This window comes from Thalassophryne amazonica, chromosome 16 (genome assembly GCF_902500255.1).
Source record: "Thalassophryne amazonica chromosome 16, fThaAma1.1, whole genome shotgun sequence".
NCBI lineage: Eukaryota > Metazoa > Chordata > Actinopteri > Batrachoidiformes > Batrachoididae > Thalassophryne > Thalassophryne amazonica.
Genome location: NC_047118.1, coordinates 90,562,026 through 90,589,196, shown reverse-complemented (window position 1 = coordinate 90,589,196; position 27,171 = coordinate 90,562,026). Strand labels below are relative to the sequence as shown.

General features: G+C 42.8%; 1 protein-coding gene across 1 annotated transcript in view; it reads right to left on the bottom strand.

Annotated features, from left to right (window-relative positions):
* Positions 1 to 14,101: 14,101 nt before the first annotated feature.
* amdhd2 (amidohydrolase domain containing 2) overlaps positions 14,102 to 27,171 on the bottom strand; it is a 132,676-nt gene continuing 119,606 nt past the window's right edge. Inside the window, exons 9-11 of the mRNA XM_034190837.1 lie at positions 27,024 to 27,092; positions 25,351 to 25,452; positions 14,102 to 14,531 (exon numbers count right to left, since the gene is read on the bottom strand). Coding sequence (XP_034046728.1) covers positions 14,452 to 14,531; positions 25,351 to 25,452; positions 27,024 to 27,092 — 251 coding nt within the window. The 3' untranslated portion in view covers positions 14,102 to 14,451. The remainder of the gene's footprint in view (positions 14,532 to 25,350; positions 25,453 to 27,023; positions 27,093 to 27,171) is intronic.

Here is a 27,171-nt window from a genome sequence, read left to right as displayed (position 1 = left end):
AATGTAACCTGTTAATAATGTCTAAAATGTTTTAAGTCTAAAATGTAACCTGTTAAAAATGTAATCTGTTAAATAATGGCTAAAATTATGAAATAAGTCAGTGGTATGTGACAAAGTCAAAAAATGTAATCTGTTAAATAATGTTGAATAATGATGCTTAAAATTGAAAGATTGTATTGTAAAAAGGGGCAGAAAATATAAGACTTGTTCTTCCCTCTGCTCCTTTTCATTCAATGTCTTGTAATATATTCATTTCTGCTTTTCTGTTTTTTTTTAATGAATGAAATAAATATTGGAAAAAAAAACCAAAAAAACAAAAAAAAACAACAACTCCATAACATTCAGTCACAGAAAGTCCAAACTATACCTTTTTTGGAATCTTTATGATCAGGCAAATAATGTGTAGTTTTCTATATGATTGGAGCATCTTTTAAGTTAGACCAGGGGTGGGCAACTTGTTACAAAGGATCAAGAGGGTGCAGGTTTTCTTTGCAGCCACTGATTCCACCAGGTGATTTCACTGATTATCACTTTGAGCAGATGGAATCAGATAATCAGTGAAATCACCTGGTGGAATCAGTGGCTGCAAAGAAAACCTGCACCCTCTTGGTCCTTTCTGGAACAAGTTGCCCAACCCGATTTTGACCCCTGTGTAATTCTTCATTTGACCCCTACCTCGCTGACTATTGAAAATTCAAGTGGCCAATCAGTTTTTTTTAAAAAGTTCATGTCTGTGGATTATTTGTGCTGAATCTGATGTTTGTTTCACCATTTGCAGGATTCCACTCTAAATATTCTCTTATCTGCTGCTCTATATATGAGATGTAAGATGCTGCTCCTCACTGTTTCTCAGTTGCCCTCAAAAGTATTGGAACACTTGGTATTTCACACATTTTAATTTGTTTATTCAATTTCAAATACATTTTTTTTTCTAAAATTATCTTCCTTAACTCAAACTGAAATCAAATCTCTCCAACTTGATATAAATGAATTAAAAATCTAAAATCCAGCTTCCTGATAAAGTGGTGTAGAGGAGGATTTTCTTCAAAAGAAGACCTGAAAGTTCAGCTACAATTTGACAGAAAGTACATTTGAGATGAAAGATGAGATTTGATGTTTTGGTGAAAGAAACTTTTGTATTTCTTCATAACTGATGTAAATAAAGTCCAAGACATATTCAGTAACTTGGAAATGTTCATGTTTCATCCCCTGACTTGTCTGAAGAAAACTGGCAATAAAACTAATTATTATTTACAGGTTTGATCAAGTTTTAGAGATTTGCTTTCAGTTTGAGTTTGAGGAATATAATTTTATACATTTTAATTCTTTATTTTTTTTTGTATTTCTTGTATTTAAAATGACATAAACAAATTAAAATGTGTGAAATTCCGAGTGTTCCAATCCTTTTGGAGGGCACAGTATCCTAACCTTATGATGAGTGTAAAATGAGTGTGATATTATTACTGTTTGGTTTAAGAAGGTTTAATTTTCACTGTTGCTGCACTTTGTGTCAAATCATAGTCATATCGTTTATCATATTGATATGAAAATTCAGTGAGGTATATCTTCTATTATACATTCTAAATCTAAGGTGGAACTCTACTAGTGTTTACTAAGGTACACAGAAATATCTTAAAAAAAAGAAAAGTAGAGCCATTTAGGTTCCTGGTCTTGAGAACGAAGGATTGGTAGGTTGAAAAGCTTTTTTTATCCCATGGGAACTCTCCCTACCCACCTAAGAGGCTCAAGAATCAAATCAATTTTATTTATATAGCGCTAAATCACAACAAACAGTTGCCCCAAGGCGCTTTATATTGTAAGGCAAAGCCATACAATAATTACAGAAAAACCCCAACGGTCAAAACGACCCCCTGTGAGCAAGCACTTGGCGACAGTGGGAAGGAAAAACTCCCTTTTAACAGGAAGAAACCTCCAGCAGAACCAGGCTCAGGGAGGGGCAGTCTTCTGCTGGGACTGGTTGGGGCTGAGGGAGAGAACCAGGAAAAAGACATGCTGTGGAGGGGAGCAGAGATCGATCACTAATGATTAAATGCAGAGTGGTGCATACAGAGCAAAAAGAGAAAGAAACACTCAGTGCATCATGGGAACCCCCCAGCAGTCTAAGTCTATAGCAGCATAACTAAGGGATGGTTCAGGGTCACCTGATCCAGCCCTAACTATAAGCTTTAGCAAAAAGGAAAGTTTTAAGCCTAATCTTAAAAGTAGAGAGGGTGTCTGTCTCCCTGATCTGAATTGGGAGCTGGTTCCACAGGAGAGGAGCCTGAAAGCTGAAGGCTCTGCCTCCCATTCTACTCTTACAGACCCTAGGAACTACAAGTAAGCCTGCAGTCTGAGAGCGAAGCGCTCTATTGGGGTGATATGGTACTATGAGGTCCCTAAGATAAGATGGGACTTGATTATTCAAAACTTATAAGTAAGAAGAAGAATTTTAAATTCTATTCTAGAATTAACAGGGAGCCAATGAAGAGAAGCCAATATGGGTGAGATATGCTCTCTCCTTCTAGTCCCCGTCAGTACTCTAGCTGCAGCATTTTGAATTAACTGAAGGCTTTTCAGGGAACTTTTAGGACAACCTGATAATAATGAATTACAATAGTCCAGCCTAGAGGAAATAAATGTGTTGTGAAAGTGTAGTGACATGGAGCCACAACAGGGGGCATAAATGAAGGGACAACGAATGAGCCGAAAATAGAACACTTTACTGTTGTGAATGTGCACAACGAAATACAGACGGTTACATAATTTGTATGTAGTCAATCTACAGAGGTGACGTGTGGGCAGGCTCGAGGATAGAAGACGTCTGTCCAGAGATGAACCGGATCCCACACGATTTCCATTGCCACCGAACCCGGAGGATACTGGAGCCACCAAGTCCCGAGTCCCGAGGTGGCCACCGTCTCCGGCTGTCGGATCTTGTACTGCTGGCAGGAAGCAGAAACAGTTAGGTGTGGGTGTGTGTACACCCAGTAACACAGTCAGCAAGCAGGTGGGAATTGCACCTCCACCTCTGCAATACTGCACACAGTCAGTCCACTAAACTCGACCAGTTGCTTGTCTTACAAGTCGTGAAGGGTGAGCTCCGTCACCCTGCCGTCAACGACTGGTTCAGCCTCCAGCTGACACAAGCACTTAGGTCCTTCTGAAAAGGATAAACAAACTGTTACGTGCGATACGGCACAGAAAAACGGCTGAGAGGATTACCTCCAATGGTAGGCGATATCTCGGCAGCGGGGTGGAGATGTCGTCCGGCTTTTATGGAGTGGTTGATGAAGTGGAGATTGGTGACAGCTGTCATGAGTCGATGAGTGACAGCTGTCATTCCCGGCTGTTCCCGTGAGGCGGCAGCGCCCTCTCGTGCCTGAAGCCCGCACTTCAGGCAGGGCGCCCTCTGGTGTTGGCCAGCAGTACCTCCTCTTCAGCGGCCCACAACAAAATGCATGAATTAGTTTTTCAGCATCACTCTGAGACAAGACCTTTCTAATTTTAGATATATTGCGTAAATGCAAAAAGGCAGTCCTACATATTTGTTTAATATGCGCTTTGAATGACATATCCTGATCAAAAATGACTCCAAGATTTCTCACAGTATTACTAGAGGTCAGGGTAATGCCATCCAGAGTAAGGATCTGGTTAGACACCATGTTTCTAAGATTTGTGGGGCCAAGTACAATAACTTCAGTTTTATCTGAGTTTAAAAGCAGGAAATTAGAGGTCATCCATGTCCTTATGTCTGTAAGACAATCCTGCAGTTTAGCTAATTGGTGTGTGTCCTCTGTGTCAGAGCCGGCCCAAGGCATACGCCAACTACACCTCCACGCCACCAGGGGGCCCCGAGAGCACCGAGACGTTGTGATAAAAAAGTAAATAAATTAAAATAATATTGAATAATTTAAACGAAATTGTATTACACCTGAAAAAAATAAATTCATTTTGACAAAATACCAATACTAGGTTAATTGATGCCTCCTGTTGGCTGCTGCCACCGTTGGGCAAATTTAGATGCACCGCTTGGGTCAGGAGGTCGATGACTAATCGTGAGGAATGAAGTGTGTAAATCATGTCTCAGAAAAGAAATTATCCCTCTGGAGCGGAGAAAAGAAAAAAGAAGAAGCTGGAAGACGAGAAAAAACAAGACAAAGGTAGGTTTGCATGTCCAATATTACAATTTGTGTCGTCATTATTTGTGAAATGCTCCGTTCGTTTAGTGTAAAGTGCTTTAGGTGTCTTAAAGTCAGAGGCGACTGCAAGTGAAGCTCAGCTTCCCCTGAAATGTCAAAAAATAAGTGATCAAATATATACTGTTGTGTGTACATGTCATTGACTAAATATGCGCTACAACGCGCTCAACTTTTGTTTAGAATCAGCTTCTTATCACTGGGAACGACGCGGCTTTCCTCTCACTCAAACCCGCAGCTTCACAGCGCTTTAAACAGTGTGACAGACTTCAATAGTGACACAAAGGCTGCAGCGAAACGAGACGACTCATTGGATAAATGCTGGGCTTTGTCCCGCCCATCGGACGCTCAGCGTGTCTGGGGGTCTATGGGGCAGTGGGCGGGCCTCGGCTGGCCCGGACGCTCAGCTTCTGCATGATGATTGGATGATCTGTCTGAGGCTGAATCCCTTTTTGATTGACAGCGAAATGAGCGAATCAGCGATCTTTTGGTGTAAACATCCGTGGGAGCATTTTTTAAATTTTCATTCTGTTCTGAGTTGAACCGGAGACTTTCCTAATCTTCTTAGCGGCATTTTCTTTGTTAAAAACGAATAGCGACAAATCGATCTTCTATTTCTGGTGGGTTTTTTTGTAGTTGCTTGTGTTTGCAGACTGACTTCTATCACTCTTTCTGACTTCTATCTCAGTTTCTGTTCCTACCGAGCAGCGGGTGCTGCTGAGCTCCTCCACCGTCACAAAGCGCTCACAGGCGGACAAACGTCACACGAGCCTCGCGCCAGTCCCAGCTAGTGAGCTAGCAAGCTGCACATAATGGCAGACAATTTGAATGTTGTGGACCAGATTTTGGTGAAGCCATTTGATAGTCTTCCTTACGAAGAAAAACTTAGAGTTACACAGCAGGACAGATCAACTCCTCAGATTAATTTGGTGCAAAAGGAAAAGTAGCTCAGCTCTCAATGGTTTGCAGGCCAAAGTTAAAGAAATAGCCCCCAGGTCAATGTTTGTGCATTGTTATGCTCACAGACTGAATCTGGTTCTGTCTCAGGGGGCTAAATGCTTATCTGAGTGCAGAATATTTTTTGCATCACTCTCTGGGTTTGCCACATTTTTCTCAAAATCCACAAAGAGGATGCCTTTTCTTAAGTCTGCAGGCTGCTCAAGGTTGCCCAGAAATGCTCCTAGTCGATGGAATTTCACATCACGGATAGTGAGCACTGTGGCAAACAATTATGATGCCTCCTGCAAACCTTTGAGATGATCATTGCAGATAAGTCCATGGATGATGACACATTAGACTGTGCCAAAGGCCTTCTGATGAAACTGGAGGATTTTGAGTTTGTGTTCATGTTGTACACATATGAACAAATCTCTAAAACTGATGTGGTGTTTCACATTGTCCAGCAGAGAGCTATGGATGCTCATTTTGGAGATTAAGTATTGTATTTATTATTTAAGTATTTAATTTTGATTACAACTTTATTTTTCTGTAAGATAATTGGAATGTCATTTGATTCTGTTTTGTATTTGGATATTGAACATTTTGCACACCATTGCACATCTGATAGAAATTAAACTATTTAACGTGTTTACTATAAATGCAGTCTCCTGCCTGCTGATGTTACTTTCAAATAGTGAAATTAATGAGCCATACTTATACATCACTCTGTATGTAGAAGTTAATTAAAACATATTTATGAGTTTGCTACCCCTTTAAGGTTAAAAAGAAGAATGACACCTGTATGATGTAAGATAATTACAAATAATGCTAATGATTGTGGGTACGTTACACACATAACAGTGTAGCCTATGGAATAATGAGGCATCTGGTGCTGAGGTGATGGTAGGGGGGGCCCCCAAATGAAATTCTGCTTAAGGCCCCATAAAGGCTTGGGCCGGCCCTGCTCTGGCTTCATGGATAGATAAAGCTGGGTATCATTAGAGGTCATCCATGTCTTTATGTCTGTAAGACAATCCTGCAGTTTAGCTAATTGGTGTGTGTCCTCTGGCTTCATGGATAGATAAAGCTGGGTATCATCTGCGTAACAATGAAAATTTAAGCAATGCCGTCTAATTATACTGCCTAAGGGAAACATGTATAAAGTGAATAAAATTGGTCCTAGCACAGAACCTTGTGGAACTCCATAATTAACCTTAGTCTGTGAAGAAGATTCCCCATTTACATGAACAAATTGTAATCTATTAGATAAATATGATTCAAACCACCGCAGCGCAGTGCCTTTAATACCCATGGCATGCTCTAATCTCTGTAATAAAATTTTATGGTCAACAGTATCAAAAGCAGCACTGAGGTCTAACAGAACAAGCACAGAGATGAGTCCACTGTCTGAGGCCATAAGAAGATCATTTGTAACCTTCACTAATGCTGTTTCTGCACTATGATGAATTCTAAAACCTGACTGAAACTCTTCAAATAGACCATTCCTCTGCAGATGATCAGTTAGCTGTTTTACAACTACCCTTTCAAGAATTTTTGAGAGAAAAGGAAGGTTGGAGATTGGCCTACAATTAGCTAAGATAGCTGGGTCAAGTGATGGCTTTTTAAGTAATGGTTTTATTACTGCCACCTTAAAAGCCTGTGGTACATAGCCAACTAATAAAGATAGATTGATCATATTTAAGATTGAAGCATTAATTAACGATAGGGCTTCCTTGAGCAGAGTGGTAGGAATGGGGTCTAACAGACATGTTGATGGTTTGGAGGAAGTGACTAATGAAAATAACTCAGACAGAACAATTGGAGAGAAAGAGTCTAACCAAATACCAGCATTACTGAAAGCAGCCGAACATAAAGATATGTCTTTGGGATGGTTATGAATAATTTTTTCTCTAATAGTTAAAATTTTATTTGCAAAGAAAGACATGAAGTCATTACTAGTTAAAGGAATACTCGGCTCAATAGAGCTCTGACTCTGTCAGCCTGGCTACAGTGCTGAAAAGAAACCTGGGGTTGTTCTTATTTTCTTCAATTAGTGATGAGTAGTAAGATGTCCTAGCTTTATGGAGGGCTTTTTTATAGAGCAACAGACTCTTTTTCCAGGCTAAATGAAGATCTTCTAAATTAGTGAGACACCATTTCCTCTCCAACGTACGGGTTATCTGCTTTAAGCTGCAAGTTTGTGGGTTATACCACGGAGTCAGGCACTTCTGATTTAAGGCTCTCTTTTTCAGAGGAGCTACAGCATCCACAGTTGTGCTCAATGAGGATGTAAAGCTATTGACGAGATAATCTATCTCACTCACAGAGTTTAGGTAGCTACTCTGCACTGTGTTGGTATATGGCATTGGAGAACATAAAGAAGGAATCATATCCTTAAACCTAGTTACAGCGCTTTCACAAAGACTTCTACTGTAATGAAACTTATTCCCCACTGCTGGGTAGTCCATTAAAGTAAATGTAAATGTTATTAAGAAATGATCAGACAAAAAGGGGTTTTCAGGGAATACTGTTAAGTCTTCAGTTTCTATGCCATATGTCAGAACAAGATCTAAAGTATGATTAAAGTGGTGGGTGGGCTCATTTACAGTGTGAGCGAAGCCAACTGAGTCTAATAATAGATTAAATGCAGTGTTGAGGCTGTCATTCTCAGCATCTATGTGGATGTTAAAATCACCCACTATAATTATCTTATCTGAGCTAAGCACTAAGTCAGACAAAAGGTCTGAAAATTCACAGAGAAACTCACAGTAACAACCAGGTGGACAATAGATAACAACAAATAAAACTGGTTTTTGGGACTTCCAATTTGGATGGACAAGACTAAGAGTCAAGCTTTCAAATGAATTAAAGCTCTTTCTGGGTTTTTGATTAATTAATAAGATGGAGTGGAAGATTGCTGCTAATCCTCCTCCTCGACCCGTGCTTCGAGCATTCTGACAGTTAGTGTGACTCGCGGGTGTTTACATGACAGTTTATATGACAATATTGAGATACGATAATTTGTCCATATTGTACAGCCCTACTGTTAACTAGCTGAAAACTTTGAATATTAATTTACATCTACATTAAAAAATGCTTCAAGTGGCAGGGGGTTAAGAGGGCTGTAATGGGGGGGGCAGCTAAAAAGCAAATGCTTAAAAAGGTGGGGAGTATAGGGGGCAGAGCCCCCCCTGAAGCTGAAAGGTTTCAGTCATGCTCATGCTCCCATGAACCATTTTACTGAAAAAGTCTGAAGGACCTAACGGACATGGCTAGATGCTGATGAGCGTCGCTCATTCATGTCCGGGACATATGCATATTAAGAGAAGCAGGTTGGAGCCGCGTAGCTTCTGCTCGTCTTTAGCTTCTCCTTGTACAAAGTGCTCATTGCTTCCCAGCGGTTTTTAATTTGCTCCACCGACCTGCTGACACTGGACACAACAAGTCTGTGCTGCCAACTTTACATCTGTCTTTCCACTTATTTTAAATTATTTTAATACGTTGTGGAGGAGTGTTCTCTCTTCTAACGTCCAGCTCTGTTTTTTGCCGTCACCATTTTAACGAACACAGAGCAGGAAGCGTCACGTGGTGATGTGACGTTAACAGACAAGGCTCCTCACAGGCAGACAATCCGACGTGCCGGTTAATTGGAAGCCGATCGGGTTAAAAAGAGGCTTACACCACCTCCTCTGACCCAATCAGAATTTCGATCAGATTGGGCAAATTTAATTGGATGGAGCTGTTTACATGGCGTGATTTTGATCTGATTGTTCAATCTGATTACTTGTGGTCCATGTAACCGCAGCAACTGTTGGATCATGGTGTGTGCGTGCGTGTGTGTGTGTGGGATCAACAACACACTCCACAAGCCATAGTCATTTGTGTTGGGAGGGGGGACACCACACTCTTACATGCCATTTGCGTGTGTGTGTGGGGGGGGTCAGCACAGTCACACTAATGTGAGTTACTTGATGACGGCACTCATGTGGCACTTAGACAATTTTCAGACAGCTTGAATGTAGTCATCTGCACTCCACTATCGTGCCGGGGGCACAAATCGCACCACCTTTTCTAAGTGCCCAGCGAGAGGTGCTGGATGTTTGTGTGTGGCACCTGGAATTTGGCCGACACTGGCTGAGAGTGGGTCGAATGGGCACTCGCATACCATCGATTTCTATTTAATCCACTAGATGGCGGATGCAGCCTGTGAGCTGCTGCCAGCAGCCTCCATCTTGCTTAGCGTTATTCCACGTCATCAGGCTTTTTATTAAATAGAAATCGATGATGTGCTGAGTTAAAATTCGGTTAAAGTGATCTGAAAATGCTGTTTTGTGCAGCTTTCAGGTGCAGCACCAAGCTGACAAAGGAGAATCTGCTGGTTAAATAAATAAAAAGAAATAATCAATTGTGGCGTGAGCTTTCATAAGTGTGTATTATATGTAATATTAATGTGGGGAAATGACTAAAATTGCTGAATAAAGGTAAGAAAATGATTTATTTTTGCATCGATCTGTATTCTGTAAAGTAGTGACTTCAGTTTTCCATCCTGAGATTCTGTCAGAGCAAATTCACAGAATGGAAATGTTTTTTCTCTCAGTTTGCTGGGTCACATGACAGTCGCTTTGACTTTGTATATTCTACTAATATAATATACATGAGATTAATTTCTCTGTGATATACTGAATATTCCAGTCTCATGCTTTCAGTTTTCTTTCAACTTGATCCAGAAATGATTGAATAATCTCACTTTCACCCCGGCTGGTGTGGCTGTTTCATTTATTTATTTTATTTGACATTTTGGTGGAGAAGTGCTCCGTAAAAGTGGCGCCGCAGGTGGGTTAAGAGCCGTTTCAGAGCTTTAATCTTAATGTCTTTAATATGACGTGAGTGTGTGAAGCTCTTACTTTCAGCCCTGATTATTGCCCATCTTTAACTTCATCATGAAATTAATTACAGGGGAACGTTACACAGTGAGAAATGCAACACTTTCCTATAAGAAACACACCAAAGAGCTGATATTCCACACTTTTTAACACTAGTCCCACAAGTACATACCTTTATCAGACATTTGAACTTCGCGCTCTCCTGAGCGCCCCCCGGGCCACCATCTTTGTAGAATATCCGGGTATTTCCCGCTTGGTGCTGACGTCTTTGACAAAAGACTGTACATGAGCTGGTGCGACCAAATAAGGAAGTGGGATCATATCAGATCTGGTGTCGTGGCAGACACAGTGTGTTTGACAAACTGATATTATTTTCTATTTTGGGGACAAACAAATTAATTCAAGTCTATGATATAAACAGTCTGATCCTCTCCTGTAATTGTTTTAACAAACAGTGGCTGAACAAATGTCGGACTGAGTTTGAATAAATGTAACAACACGGAAAATGCAGATTTATGGTGAAACTCTCTTAAAAACATTGACCATGTCCACTAATTTCTATTTATTCCTGGTTATTAAACGCTAACCAAGAAGCCGGCGCTCTGGTAACAGCCAGTGAATGAGCGGATCGACGCGGTTCTCCATCTAGTGAGTAAATAGAAATCGATGCTCACAGGGCACTCGCTGTCTTTCTGCCGCGGGTGTGTGTGAATGGTTGTGGTGACAGCTGTACGAGGCGGCTCTGATTTTTCATGAGTGGCATGTGATTCCTCCTCCGTGTGCCAGTTGGCTTCACTCTTGTTATGTGGGAGAGGCCCTAAAGAAAGTCTACAACATTAAAATAAGCATTAACAAAGTACTCAGAAGGTGGTGTTTACTGAAGAGAAAGACAAAAACCTTCAGATTGTTTTCCAAGTTACAACAGGAATGTCAGAGACTGGAGTCAGGGCCTCATAGACTGAACTCCACCTGATAGTGGAAGGACGTGACGTCCTCCGCGGCATCTGCGGCCCCGCTGAACGACGAGGCTCGTGGCAGCGTTTCTGTGTGTGGTTTTTGTAAACAGTATTACTGTTAACAAACCTTGTTTCAAGTACTGATGTTGACAAGTTGTCAACGTGTTTAACGTGTTGCACATCTCTGATGTAGCAGCAAAGTAATCGCATCATCACCATCACACTTTTGTCTCTGTCTTTTTGCCTCCTTGCTCTCGGCCGAGACGGTCGCATTTTTCTCTTCTCCCTCCCTTATCTTTCCTGCTTCTGTGGTGTGTTGTCTGTGAGGCTGCCAGCTTTGCTCTTCTGGAAACAGCAAAAATGGATCTGTTAAAGTGGTCTCTGAACAGAATTGACACTATTTTTTCTACAAGACACTCGGGAGCGGAGGACCCGACCTGTCCTGCCGGGACACATGTGATGGGTTACGTGATGGACAGCTGGAGGAAATGGCAGGTCATGTGCCTTTACACACTGTCTGTGGAGGACGTCGAAGATGTGTATATATTTGGCATGGTGGTAACCGGGTTCCTGCTGTGTGGAGCGGGCATAGCTCTGGTTTACCGGAAAATTAAGAAAGTGGAAGCGGCAATAATTGGCCCGTCCAGGCTGCCCTACATGATTGATTCGATTGGAAGGGCAGTGTCAGCTCAGTCGGCGGGTGTTAACTGCGCGTTGGAAACCATCTCTGGAAGGATGACTGCACTGGAAAACCGCCCTGATCATCAGTAATGACCACATCTCCTCTCCTAATTCACATGTATTGGAAGCCACTCTGTCTCAGACTGTGGAATCTTTCAGGCGTCTGCTAATCTGGATTTTCATTCGGCTTCCCAAAACACAGCTGCACTTCAAGGCCGCTGTGATAAAAACCTCCTGGAGAAGAACAACGCTCATGCCTCACCCCCCCTGGTCTTCCCCCGCCCTCAGCTTCTCCAGCTCTGACGTTGACTGTTTACAGTGGACTGTTCAGGGCTGGGCCCTTCCTCCCTCCAGAACAGACGAGCAAGGCCGTTGATGGCGCCTAAAGGCGGCCTCCGGGTGTTCTGTCTGATAACTGGACTCTTACAAATCTCGGTCGTCGTCTCTCATCCTGTTGTTGTGTGTGATCATTGTTCATTGTGCTGATGGGTTTTTTCCTGCATTTCTGCTGCATGATTCAATGCAGCAGCAATGAAGGTTTTTCTTTCCCCAAGTCTTACCTTGTGTGTGCTTTTTATGTGTGTTCATGTACCAGGCCGGCTTATATGTGTTGTTTGTGTGTGTCGTTTGTCGTCATGAGGCCGGTCATGGTTTGCTCAGCTCTGCTGTTGACCTAAGGCAGGACATACATCTGGAGCTGGTCCCCGGGCGCCTAAAGGCGACTTCTGCTCCTAACTGGCAATTAGGATGGGTTAAATGCAGTAATCACATTTCATTGTGCAGGGAACATGTTCCTTTGTGCATATGACAATAAAATTCTTTTGAATCCTTTGAACTGTTTTCCAAGATGTCGTTAACGCTCGTAAGAGTCACCTCGTCCTCGTCATCCTCCTCGACTCGGACCGTTTGAAGGCCTTAATAAATTAAGAGTCATAATCGGTGATGGTTGACTCTGTATTCTGTTGGATGTTCCGCAGGATGACTGAATGTTGGCGAGCTGAGTTGCAGCGCTGTTATGGGGCGGTGACCCTTGGATTGTCTCTGTCTCTCCGTGTCTCCCTGCTGTGTGGATTTATCCAACATGCACTTACACCAGCACAGCTTTTATCATGTGCAGTCCAAATGTCTGCTGTAGCAGAGACATAATCGAACTCTTACGTTTTAGCACACTCGGCGTCTTTCTGCGCGGCGGGTCTACTCCTCCCATCACCCGCGGCCTCTTCTCAACAACAGACCTGCTGTTAGTCCTGTTAAGTTCCGTCTGCATCACAAGGTTTTGTGGATAAGGTAATGTGGACTTCACAGATACATTTGTACCTTTTATCTCAACGAAAGAAAAGTCCCGTCTGTACTTCCTGTTTAAAAACAAACGCCACCTTTGACTTCTCTGGGCTCACCATCACCATTGCTCTGTGTGTGTGTGTGAGATCACCTGACCAACTCTGCCTCTGGCTGACTTACCATTAAATTTTATTCTTCCGTAGCCAATCATCATCATGTAGTTGTGCCCCCCCCCAACCAAAGAAAAGAACAACAACAAAAAACCCAAACTCTGCAGCTCGTGTGACTGGATGAAACCAGCTTCAATGGGCTTTTAAGCTCACTGAAGCACGTTACTGTAATTAAAATCACAGTAACGTGCCACATTTTGTTGCCAGTCATGGTAACTGTGTTGTAACATGGATTAACAGAAATTAGTTAGGGTTACCCGCTAGTGGAACGAGTAACGTCCTTATCTCCATCCGTGGTTATACGCTGACCGACTCCACACACAGTCACAGAACCCTGAGTGATGTTTCTGACATGAACCTTCAACAGCCTTTAAATGTAAGAGTTGGATTTAAAACCCCGCCCACATGTGTCCGGTTCATGGGATAACCGCCAACCCCACCGCAGCCCATCTGCAAGCACACACGGTCATCCTGCAGCACGCCGAACACTATCTGGGCTGTCGGGATTAGCAGGACAGTCTGGAACTAAAATTTGGACTGTTCAAAATTTCAATACCAATAATCAAATCAAATCAATTTTATTTATATAGCGCCAAATCACAACAAACAGTTGCCCCAAGGCGCTTTATATTGTAAGGCAAAAGCCATACAATAATTACAGAAAAACCCCAACGGTCAAAACGACCCCCTGTGACAAATCATCTGGGACCTGACCGGGTCATCGGCCAGCCCCCAGCAGGTTAACGGTGTCAGAGGCAGATCTGTCCTGATCCGTTATCCTAAAGCTCACCACAACAAGCACCCAGTGGAATCTTTCATCCCATGAACAGGTGTCACCAGCTTCAGCTCCGCCCCTTTTTGTGAATTCGGATGCTGTTTGATTCCTGATTGATATCTGGAACATGTGGACATCAGCAGTAAAATGGCTGTTCAGCATCATCTGACCTCTTTAAGGTCTCCTTCATGAAGCAAACTCAGAGATGTGAATATTTTGAAATAATTGTATTTTGTGAGAGTCTGAGCAAAGCACTTTTTAAAATCCTCCAGACACAATGGACAAGTTCAAAATGTGTTCAAAACAAAAGATCCCACACTTGTGGAGATGCCTGACTCTGGAGCAGAGCAGCGGACCTCAGAATGATCACCATCCCAAAATCCTTCTCCTAAAACTGTTAGCACGAGGCTCAACTGCTAACATCAGGATGGAGAAAAAAATTAAAGAATGTACCACAAGATAATAAACTGTACTGCTTCATGGACATAAAGGATCTGCAGCTCCGCAGAAACCACAGGAAGCTGAACTACGTGACGGTTCAGAGAGTTGAAGCAGGTCTCACTTCCTGCTCTAAGGTCCTCTTCTCCAGACCTCCTCTCCAGATATGTAGGTGGCTTTGATGTTGAGGTCATCATCGAGAACAACCAGATCTGCAAATGAGACGTGATGGAAAGTTACACATGTGAGAGCCGTGGTCAGTAACACGGGTCTGTGCCCGAGAGGATGAAGCCCCCCCCCCCCCAGTCAATAAGAATGATTCAAGATCAACATAAAAATGTCAGGGTGCAGCTTTTTATATCTATGCAGCACTGCGGAGACACACGAAGACGAGACCAGTATTAAAGGATCAGAGCCTGGCTGTGGGGCACAGCCGGAGGTCACTAATCCCAGCTCATGTGAGTCAAGAGGTCCGACCACATCTTTGTCCCATCCACCCACTAAACCAGCTGATTCCACGTAGTCGAACTCTTAATTAAATCAGCTGTTTTTGATGCACAGCTAAAAGCAGGACGGTTCCTGACAGCAGCAGGGATCACTCACCCGACCTGTGGCTTCCACGACTGCTGTCAGACTCAACATTAGAGTTCTTGTTGTGTGGTTCGTTCCACATACGCAAATGGATCCTCATCAGCAGCTCAGTGAGCAGGTCCGTCACCAGCTACAGTTCTGCAGGTTCAGGTCCAGAAGGTCTCACCACAGCCAGGCCTTCTGGACAAAATGATACCCGATACCAATTTAATGACTTCATTTGCATCCTACCAGATCCTTCCTCATCCCGGCGGCACCCTGACTGTCCTCCATATCAGTCACTGGCTGGGGACAGTCCTCTCCTATGTCCAGAAGATGCTGTCATAGCTGACTATGAACTTCTGGCTGAGCCAGAAAATGGCCGTTGTAAAATGGCCACTGTCCACATCACCTCTTTAGTCAGCATCTTTAAATCCAATGATCTGAGTTCTCCATCCGTTTGTCCTGGCTTGACACAGTGATGGTCTCTTGGAGGTCGTGAAGACAGCAGTGAAATACGTCTCTGTTGGTGCTGAGTTGTACTTTGACAGCAGCTTCCACTGCTCCAGAGAAAATCAGGTCAGCTTGCAACAGCAACACAAGATAGACTACCAACCCTGGACCTCATCCACTGGTTGGCTGTGTCCATCATCTGCCAATAGCTTGACATACAGGTTGATAGGTGTAGATTCTGGATTGGCATCCTGAAATCCACAACAGTGTAACAGTTACAGTACTCAACGTGTGGCTTCTGGGAGAGTCTCATTTCCTCAGTTCAGTATTGCTTCTGAGACAGAAATGGAGGTTGTTCATATCCTTCATCTTGAAGTTCTTGCTGAGATTGGCCTTGATCTGGTCAATGTCTAGCCTGTATGTACCACATAGTTACTGTGTGGTACATTGGACACTCTGCAGCGGACAAAAGCAACACAGAGTGATTAACACAGCTCAACACAGCTGGCCGATCTCTTCTGTCTGTGGAGGAAATTGTGAACTCTTGTTCTCTAAAGCCACCAAACTCCACAGGATCACAGCAACATAATGTGCAAAAAAAATGAAACTGTCTTCAAAAGTAAACCTTACTCAGGGGGTTGAGGCATTTCGACTGACCCCTTACTCTCTGGGAACGCTCCTGCACAGTCGGTGTGAGCATGAGTACAGACACATGAGAAGGTAAGAGGTTTACATCACGTTCCATCTGTCAGAAACAGAGCTGGTGAGTATTTGAAGGACAAAAAGTGTAAATATGTTATTAAAACCACAATGGTGGTGGCTGCTGCCTCTGTCCCGCGATGTGAAACAGCATCTGCACTGATCTGTTTCATTTCAGCTCCAGTGTGAACAGAGACAAAAAAAGTCAAAAGGTGTCACTGTCCAAATACTTATGGACCTGACTAAGTTGCCTTTCCACTACAGATTTCAAAGTTTATGAAGCACAACTGAAAGCATCATGAAAGTGCACATGTTGTCCTGTAAACAGTGATGTATATCAGCCAACAATTCATGATCATTATTTGGATGCCTGGTTGACTCTCGTCACACTTATTAGCTTGTTAGTAGTTGCTTGTCAGCATACTGAGTGGGAGCGAACGGTTCATATGAGGTTTCTATGTCACTCAGTGCAGAGTGGACTCGGCGTGAGCATAGCACGCCAAAAAGTTTTGGTAACCCTAACCCTAAAAAAAACAAACAAAAAAAAAACCCGTCCTTGTTTATTAATAAGAATAATAATAGAAAGGAGACGCCTTTTGAAAATTTAAAATAAATTAGTTGATTACACTATAAAAAACAAAGACGGGTGATTAAACAACAAACATGCAAAACAGACGTGAGAGGCAAAAAAAGAAAAACGCTTAAACTGGCCGGGGGGGTGAAGACGGCCCCAATTGGGGGGTTGGGGGGCGTGAAGATCCCAAGAAGCTGAAGTTAATGCTATAGGGAGGATGACAGCAGCTGTTTATCCAACTCTTTACAAGCTGAACAAAATCTATCTTCATACGACACCAATTTCTGTGCCATGTGAGACATCTCCGACGCTGGAGAGAAGAGGACCAGACCTAAGCCTAACACCGCTGAAATGATCTTGTTTTGAAATAAAAACCTTTGACGTGTCAAATCCCCTTCATTTTGTACAACTATGGTCATAACAGTCACTAGTTACACAAACATTTCACAATTTACAGTAGTGTTCAGAATAATAGTAGTGCTATGTGACTAAAAAGATTAATCCAGGTTTTGAGTATATTTGTTATTGTTACCTGGGAAACAAGGTACCAGTAGATTCAGTAGATTCTCACAAATCCAACAAGACCAAGCATTCATGATATGCACACTCTTAAGGCTCTGAAATTGGGCTATTAGTAAAAAAAAGTAGAAAAGGGGGTGTTCACAATAATAGTAGCATCTGCTGTTGACGCTACAAACTCAAAACTATTATGTTCAAACTGCTTTTTTATCAATCCTGTGAATCACTAAAGTAGTATTTAGTTGTATAACCACAGTTTTTCATGATTTCTTCACATCTGCGAGGCATTAATTTTGTTGGTTTGGAACCAAGATTTTGCTGGTTTACTAGTGTGCTTGGGGTCACTGTCTTGTTGAAACACCCATTTCAAGGGCATGTCCTCTTCAGCATAAGGCAACATGACCTCTTCAAGTATTTTGACATATCCAAACTGATCCATGATACCTGTATGTGATATATAGGCCCAACACCATAGTAGGAGAAACATGCCCATATCATGATGCTTGCACCACCATGCTTCACTGACTTCACTGTGAACTGTGGCTTGAATTCAGAGTTTGGGGGTCGTCTCACAAACTGTCTGCGGCCCTTGGACCCAAAAAGAACAATTTTACTCTCATCAGTCCACAAAATATTCCTCCATTTCTCTTTAGGCCAGTTGATGTGTTCTTTGGCAAATTGTAACCTCTTCTGCACGTCTTTTATTTAACAGAGGGACTTTGCGGGGGATTCTTGCAAATAAATTAGCTTCACACAGGCGTCTTCTAACTGTCACAGCACTTACAGGTAAGTCCAGACTGTCTTTGATCATCCTGGAGCTGATCAATGGGTGAGCCTTTGTCATTCTGGTTATTCTTCTATCCATTTTGATGGTTGTTTTCCATTTTCTTCCACGCGTCTCTGGTTTTTTTGTCCATTTTAAAGAATTGGAGATCATTGTAGATGAACAGCCTATAATTTTTTGCACCTGCGTATAAGGTTTCCCCTCTCCAATCAACTTTTTAATCAAACTACGCTGTTCTTCTGAACAATGTCTTGGACGTCCCATTTTCCTCAGGCTTTCAAAGAGAAAAGCATGTTCAACAGGTGCTGGCTTCATCCTTAAATAGGTGACACCTGATTCACACCTGTTTGTTCCACAAAACTGACGAACTCACTGACTGAATGCCACACTACTATTATTGTGAACACCCCCTTTTCTACTTTTTTTTTTTTTTTACTAATAGCCCAACTTCATAGCCTTAAGAGTGTGCATATCATGAATGCTTGGTCTTGTTGGATTTGTGAGAATCTACTGAATCTACTGGTACCTTGTTTCCCATGTAACAATAAGAAATAAACTGGATAGCACTACTATTATTCTGAACATTACTGTAAATTGTGAAATGTTTGTGTAACTAGTGACTTATGACCATAGTTGTAAAAAAATTTAATTTCACTGAGAACAAATTTTGCTCTTTACCAGTTCGTAACAACCACTGGAGATCAAAAGTCAACTGGTTCCTGACTAGTTCTCATAGTCTGCCTGTGCCAGGCTGGTCCATCTCCTCTTTAGTAGTTGTGTTGATGACCAACTCATCCACAAAGATGACCATGACTGCCAGACTACCTGCACCAGGAGATCTTCTGAAGAATATCCTTGGGTCTACCTGATTCTGCTTGAAGGTCAGTAATTCCACTGACTGTGAAGGCTCAATTCCAGCAACATGGAGACAGAGAGATTTCTTAAGTTTCCAGATCATGCTGATCTGACCACCCTATGACACTATCAGTCACAGACTGCTCTTACTAAAACTGGCTAGAATGGTCCGAAACTCCAGCATCATTGGGTGATTAAGTTGTTTTCCCTTGAGATGGATGGGAAAAAGAGCCGCTGGCGCTCACAGAAAAATGGTCTCCCCTAGGGCTCAATGCTTGCACCAACCCTGTTCAACCGCTACACGAATGACCTCCCCCATTTCAACATTATGTGATGGTTTAGTAGAGAAACTTTAATCTTCGACTGGACTGGGTTGCTTGACGCGAGGACGTTTTGCTTCAAATTGCAGAAGCTTCCTCAGCTAAAATTCTTGCTCTGGTGGTCTGACTTCTGTCTTGACTGTTGTAGAAGAGAAGCTGAGGAAGCTTCTGCGATTTGAAGCGAAATGTCCACGCGTCAAGCAACCCAGTCCAGTCGAAGATTCAAGCTTCTCTACTATGGAAACCACCTGGACAACTGAGAGTCTTCACAGAAACATTATGTGATAGTTTATATATGCCTATTACCTATGCCTTGGCACCCAATACAAGTCTTTTAATGTCATCGAGTGAAGACTCACATCTGTTCTGAATAGTCTTTCAGACTACTATGAAAGCAAGTTCCTCAATGCAAACCCAGGCAAGACTCAAGTTTACATGTTCCCTCTAAATAACCATCAGGCCCAACGACAGTTGAACCTTGTGTGGAATGGAAAGAAACTGGCTAACAACAAATTCCCAGTCTATCTTTCCATAACCTTAGACAAAACTCTGTCTTACAGTGAGCACTTAAGAAAACTCAAGGAGAAGATCGCTTCTATAAAACAATCTCCTCAGCAATCTACCAACTCAACTGGTGAGCTGATGCCAACACCTTGCGTTCCACTGCACTGGTGTTATGCTACTCTGCAGCAGAATGCTGTTCTCCGGTCTGGGAAAGGTCTTGCCACGCAGGGAAATTGAATGCTGAACTTAGTACCTCTTTCCATATTATTACAGGTGTGCTGAAACCTACATCCCTTCCAGCACTATACCGGCTAGCAGGTATTGCACTACCTCCCATCCGTTGACAAGTTCAATGATGCTGTCCTACATTCTTCCAACTCAGCTTTTCTTGGTACTGTTAGACTTTGGACTTGATTTCCTCTTCCTGTAAGACTTTTTACAGCCTTGTCTTTGGGTCTTGTTTTGCAATAAGTACTTATATGCAGGGGTGCTGGAAAGGGGAGAAAAAGGAGAAGGATTCTTAGTTTTAAACCCACCCACCATATTGTCTGACATTTCGCAGGCTACATGTGAAAAATTTCTCAAGTTTTTTACAGAGAAAGTAGCCACTGTCAGACAGAATATTTTAAACTGTAACATGGTTTTTAATAGCCTTTACACTCTACCTGAACCATCTGCTGTTTTTAATAGTTTTGAGCCGGTTACTCTGACACTCTTCACTGAGGTTGTCCAGAGCATTAAACCCAGTTACTGCTCATTGGAGACTATTCCAGGAAAGGTTTTTAAAGAGGTTTTTAACACTGTGGGTCCGAGCTTGCTCTCTTTTATTAATAGCTGCCTCAGCTCCGGGACAGTTCCAGCCCATTTTAAACATGCTGTAGTTAGGCCTCTTCTTAAAAAGCCCAACCTAGATCACTCAGTTTTATCTAATTTTAGACCAGTGTCAAATTTATCATTTTATCTAAGGTTTTAGAAAAAGTTGTTTTTAATCAGTTGCAATCGTTTTTAGAACACAACTCTGTTTTACATAAATTTCAGTCGGGTTTTAGATCTCGACATAACACTGAGTCAGCTCTTTTAAAAGTACAAAATGACATTCTTTTATTGTTGGACTCTAAAAAACCTGTGCTGCTGGTGATGTTGGATCTAACAGCTGCGTTTGATACTGTGGACCACTCAATCCTCCTCACACGTCTGTCCCAGCAGGTTGGCCTCCGGGGGACTGTCTTGGAGTGGTTTCAGTCTTATTTGACCAACAGGACTTTCAGGGTGATGGTTAATGACTTCTCCTCCTCCACAGTTCCTCTGACCACTGGTGTGCCCCAGGGCAGTATCCTCGGACCGCTCTTGTTCTCTTTGTACATGCTTCCACTGAGTTCAGTCATCACCAAACACAATCTTCAGTTTCATTTTTATGCCGACGACCTCCAGATTTATATGCCAGTTGTGCCTAATAATACAAGTGCTTTGGACTCCATACATAGCTTTTTTTAAGGATATTAAGGACTGGCTGGCTCAGAATTTTCTGCACCTTAATGAAGCCAAAACAGAGTGTATTCTGTTTGGAGCTAAAACTAACTCTGATCCAGATCTTGGCTCCCTGGCTCCTTATCGTAGGGCTGTGGTAAGGAACCTTGGTGTGCGGTTTGACGACTGTTTAAAATTTGAGAAACAAATTGACAGTGTGGTAAGAGCCAGTTTTTTCCAGCTGAGACTCCTGGCAAAAGTCAAACCCTTTCTAAGCCAAAAGGACCTTGAAAAGGCTATGCATGCTTTTATCAGCTCCCGGATTGACTATTGTAATGCACTTTATGTTGGTATCACTCAAGGCTCTCTAAACCGACTCCAACTGGTCCAGAATGCTGCTGCTCGCCTGTTGACCAATACCAGGAAGCACAGCCACATCACTCCTGTACTTTACTCCCTGCACTGCTTCCAGTCCGTTTTAGAGTTGATTTTAAACTGTTAATGTTTGTTTTTAAAGCTGTAAATGGCATTGCACCTTCTTATTTATGTGACCTGTTAAAAACATACAACCCTGTCAGAGCACTTCGGTCTGCTGACCAAAACTTTCTTGAAGTTCCCAGGTCCAGGTCCAAACAATGGGGTGACCGTTCTTTTGCAGTAGCAGGTCCTACGTTGTGGAATGCATTACCTCCTGAACTGAGGTCCATTAATAGCCTGCCTCTATTTAAAGCTAAGTTAAAAACATACTTGTTCAGGGCAGCTTTTTGCACATAATTGCTTTGACACTTTTTTGTCTATTTTTATTCTATTTTGGATGCTTTTATTGTGTTTTTCGTACTTTTCTTTTTATTTTATCTGTAGCTGGTGCTATTGGAAAGCACTTTGGTTCAGTGAAAACTGTTGTAAAGTGCTATAGAAATAAAACTTGATTGATTGATTGATTCTAGGGGCCAGTGATTGACAGCGGCTCAGAGAGGCCCCTAACACAATTATAATACTAACAAACTAATATGGGGGGTGGCCCAGTAAGATTTCTTTTCATGGGGCCCAAAATCCCTGGCAGTGCCCCTGCCTATGCGGGGGAGGTGATGGTCTAGTGCTTAAGCGGTAGGCTTGAGACCAGAGGATCCTCGGTTCAAACCCCATTCTGGCTGTAAAATCACTAAGGGCCCTTGGGCAAGGCTCTTAATCCCCAAATTGCTCCTGATGTGTAGTGAGCATCTTGCATGGCAGCACCCGGACACTGTGTGTGTGTGTGTGTGTCAATGGGTGAATGTGAGGCATCATTGTAAAGCACTTTGGGCTTCTGATATAGATGGAAAAGCATGTTATAAATGCAGTGCTAGGTAGCTAGCTTTATTAATCCCCAAAGGGAAATTTCAGTTATCATGGCAGCCAGGGACCTCAAGAAAATAAAAATAAAACAAACAATCAGAAAAACTGAGGTTGAAACAAACAGACGTGCCGTGGAGCCGATGTCACAGTTTAAGAATGTGTGTTAATTAAGGAGCAACGTTATCATAAGGAAAGTATTGTTACACAGACTGCAACAGGTGAATAGTAAATAGAGGCTTTTCGTCTAGTTCAGAGGCCAAAGCAGCTCCAGCAGAGGCAGATAAATGACAGTCTGACGGTGGCACCGTTCCTTTAGGCAGCGTGGTTCTATGAGTCTGTTGCTGAAGCAACGCTTAATACTGTCCAGTGTCTTATGGAGGGGGTGGGAGGCATTGTCCTTAACTGCCCCAGTTTATCCAGCATTCTGTCTTCAACCACCTCCTCCAGGTTGGCAAGCTTGGAGCCAACAACAGACCCTGCCTGTTTGATCAGTTTATTCAGTCTGTTGGTGTCCTTTGTTGTGATGCAATTTCATTCTATGTATGTATATATGTGCAGTGACAAAAAAAGGCTCTATTCTACTCTATTAAAGTCTGCAGTGGAGGTGGTGAAAAGGGGGGGGGGGGGGCAGCACAGTTCCTTGGAGGCCCCCGATGTTACTGATGAGACGCTCAGACACAGCTCTGAAGCCTCACAGACTGTGGTCTGCCCCTCAGATAGTCAGTGACCCATGTGACCTGGGGAACATCCACCTGCATTTTCTCCAGTTTTGCCTTCAGCAGTTTAGGCTGGACGGTGTTAAAGGCGCTGAAGAAATCAAAGAACATGATGGTGTGTGCAGCAGATATATGACACGATCATCCACACCTAGATGGGGCTGGTATTCAAACTGCAGGGCGTCTTGTGTTGAGCACACCAGTGACCTGAGGTGTGCCAAGACCCACCTCTCCATCACCTTCCTAATGTGAGAGGTCAGAGCTATTGGCCTGTAGTCATTAGGAGTCACAGTACCGGAACTCTCTGAAGGTGAAGGCTCAGGTCGAAGAGATGCCTGCGGACTCCACAGAGCTGGCTGGAACACACTTTTGGCGCCCGAGGGCACCTGAGGGCTGATGCCATCCGGTCTATATCCACTTTGACAGTGGACACGACTTTTCTACAGTGGAGAGTTAGTAGACTGAAACACTTCAGAGGCCAACACAAACCACTTTTCCAGCTTGATACGTCATGTAAGAAATGGACACGTTCAGATCCGTCACTCTGAGCAGAGACGGTTTCCTTCCACAAACCTCTCTGGAAGGACATGATGGGAAAGACTCTCCAGCATTTACTCTCACCTTGTGATGGTCACACATAAAGTCTCTGTACCCAAACTACGAGGTCTGTCAATAAAGTAACGGTCCTTTTTATTTTTTTCAAAAACTATATGGATTTCATTCATATGTTTTTACGGCAGACATGCTTGAACCCCCGTGCGCATGTGTGAGTTTTTCCACGCCTGTCGGTGACATCATTTGCCTGTGAGCACGCCTTGTGGAAGGAGTGGTCCCTCGTCGGATTTTCATTGTCTGGAAATGGCAGAATGATTTTTTTTTACTTTTCCATCAGAATTTTTTCAGAAGCTGTTAGGGACAGGCAGCTGGAAACCATTTGAAAAATTTATCTGGCTTTGGTGAAAATTTTATGGGCTTCACAGAGAATGACTGTTATTACAGCTTTAAGGACGTTCGGCGCGCCGCGCTCCGAGCTGCGACGACAAGGCAGAAAACGCCAGATCATTTCTAAGCTGATGGCTCTGTGGATACGAGACCGTCATGTGCACTTTCTCTGGTTATCACAAGAGCTGGACATCAGCCATTTTCCGGCAGATTTCACTTTTAACAAGAGATTTTGTCATGGAAAGCCGCGCGGAGGCTTCGCACGTAAAGACCGATTCGCTGTGGAAGCGAGACGAAGGAACACCTCCGTTTCGCCATGTCATGGGACAAGTTGGGACATGTCTATCTCGGCTTTTAATGCTTACCAGTCCAGTAAGTATCAGAGAAATTGTGGAGAGCTGGGCTTGTCCTAACTTGTCCTCTGACACGCTGAAACGGAGGTGTTCCTTTGTCTCGCTCAAACAGCAAATCGGTCGTTACGCACGAAGCCTCCGCGCGGCTTTCCATGACAAAATCTCTTGTTAAAAGTGAAATCTGCCAGAAAATGGCTGATGTCCAGCTCTTGTGATAACCAGAGAAAGTGCACACGACGGTCTCGTATCCACAGAGCCATCAGCTTAGAAATGGTCTGGTGTTTTCTGCCTCGTTGTCGCAGCTCGGAGCGCGGCGCGCCGAGCGTCCTTAAAGCTGTAGTAACGGTCCTTATTCTCTGTGAAGCCCGTAAAATTTTCACCGAAAGCCAGATAAATTGTTCAAATGGTTTCCAGGTACCAGTTTCTAACAGCTTCTGAAAAAATTCTAATGGAAAAAAGTCCAAATCATTCCGCCATTTCCAGACAATGAAAATCCGACGAGGGGGCGGGACCACTCCTTCCACAAGGCGTGCTCACAGGCGAATGATGTCACCGACAGGCGTGGAAAAACTCACGCATGCGCATGAGGGTTCAAGCTTGTCTGACGTAAAAACATATGAATGAAATCCATATAGTTTAAAAAAAATAAATAAAAAGGACCTATACTTTATTGACAGACCTCGTAAGTCATGTGAACTGAATCCTGCAGAGGATAGGTGGGTAAGGGCACTGACCGGGGTGCAGACAGGCCAACCACAGGACGCATTCCAGTAGAGCAGGGAACCAAAATATTCCCACAACACCAATCAAGATCCAAGTGTGATGGAGACTCAGAAGCAAACAGATATGTTTTGGCCATGTCCCAAAAGAAGTAGATTTCATAAGAAAATGTTTATGAGCTCAACACAAGAGTGAATGAGGGGAGCCTACAAATCCTTACCCGCATCTGAGCCGTAATTCAAGGTCCCCTTCTTGTGACTGATACCCAAAAGTTCAGCAGGATGGAGGGAAGCAGCTTCCAGAGCTTCTTCTGTACTACAGCCTGTGAATACACACACAGATACACATAGAGATACACAATCAGCAACAGACATGAAGATAAACACAGAGATAAACACAAACCGATACACAAAGGGATAAACACACAGAGATACACACATAGCTATACACAAAGAGATAAACAGAGATACACATAGAGATACACACATGGCGATAAACATGAAGATAAACACACAGAGATCACACAGCGATACACAGAGATAAACACACAGAGATCACACAGCGATACGCAGAGATAAACAGAGATCACACAGATACACAGAGATAAACACAGAGATACACACACGGCGATAGACATGAAGATAAACACACAGACATACACAGAGATACACACACGGCGATAGACATGAAGATAAACACACAGACATACACAGAGATACACACACGGCGATAGACATGAAGATAAACACACAGACATACACAGAGATACACACACGGCGATAGACATGAAGATAAACACACAGACATACACAGAGATACACACACGGCGACAGACATGAAGATAAACACACAGACATACACAGAGATACACACACGGCGATAGACATGAAGATAAACACACAGACATACACAGAGATACACACACGGCGATAGACATGAAGATAAACACACAGACATACACAGAGATAAACACACAGCGATACACAAAGAGATAAACAGAGATACACACAGCGATAGACATGAAGATAAACACAGAGATAAACACAGAGGTACACACACAGCGATACACATAGAGATGAACACACAGAGATACACAAAGAGATAAACAGAGATATACACAGAGATGAACACACAGAGATACACAAAGAGATAAACAGAGATACACACAGAGATACACAAAGAGATAAACAGAGATATACACAGAGATACACAAAGAGATAAACAGAGATATACACAGAGATGAACACAGAGATACACAAAGAGATAAACATAGAGGTACACACACAGCGATAGACATGAAGATAAACACAGAGATACACACACAGAGATACACAGAGGTACACACACAGTGACACAGAGATAAACAGAGATACACACAGTGATACACAGAGATACACAAAGAGATAAACAAACAGCGATACACACACAGTGATACACATAGAGATACACAAAGAGATAAACACACAGATACACACACAGTGATACACATAGAGATACACAAAGAGATAAACAGCGATACACACACAGTGATACACATAGAGATACACAAAGAGATAAACAGCGATACACACACAGTGATACACATAGAGATACACAAAGAGATACACATAGTGATAAACACACAGCGATACACACACAGTGATACACAGAGATAAACACTAGGGTGGTTCAAAAAAATAAAAGTTGGAAAGATTCAATGAATGGATTCTCAACAAGACACCACACAACAGCCTCAAACCCGAGCCGTACTTAGCACAGGAGGTGCAACACTATCTGGAGCATGGCGCTGTGCTGACAGACATATTTTTGTCGCAGCATTTTTGGCATGTGGAAGCGAAGAACCTTCTTAATACCAGGTTTCCAGCTATAGTCTGAAGAAGTTCAGAAACATACCTGACGCTTGCCTGAAGTGGCGCACACACATATCCATCGTGGCAATGCTTCCACTGAGTGTCTTTGTGCCTGAAGGAGAATGAATCCAGAACACAGCAAACCTTAAAATCTTAAAATTTCATATCCACTGATTTTTCATAAACTACAC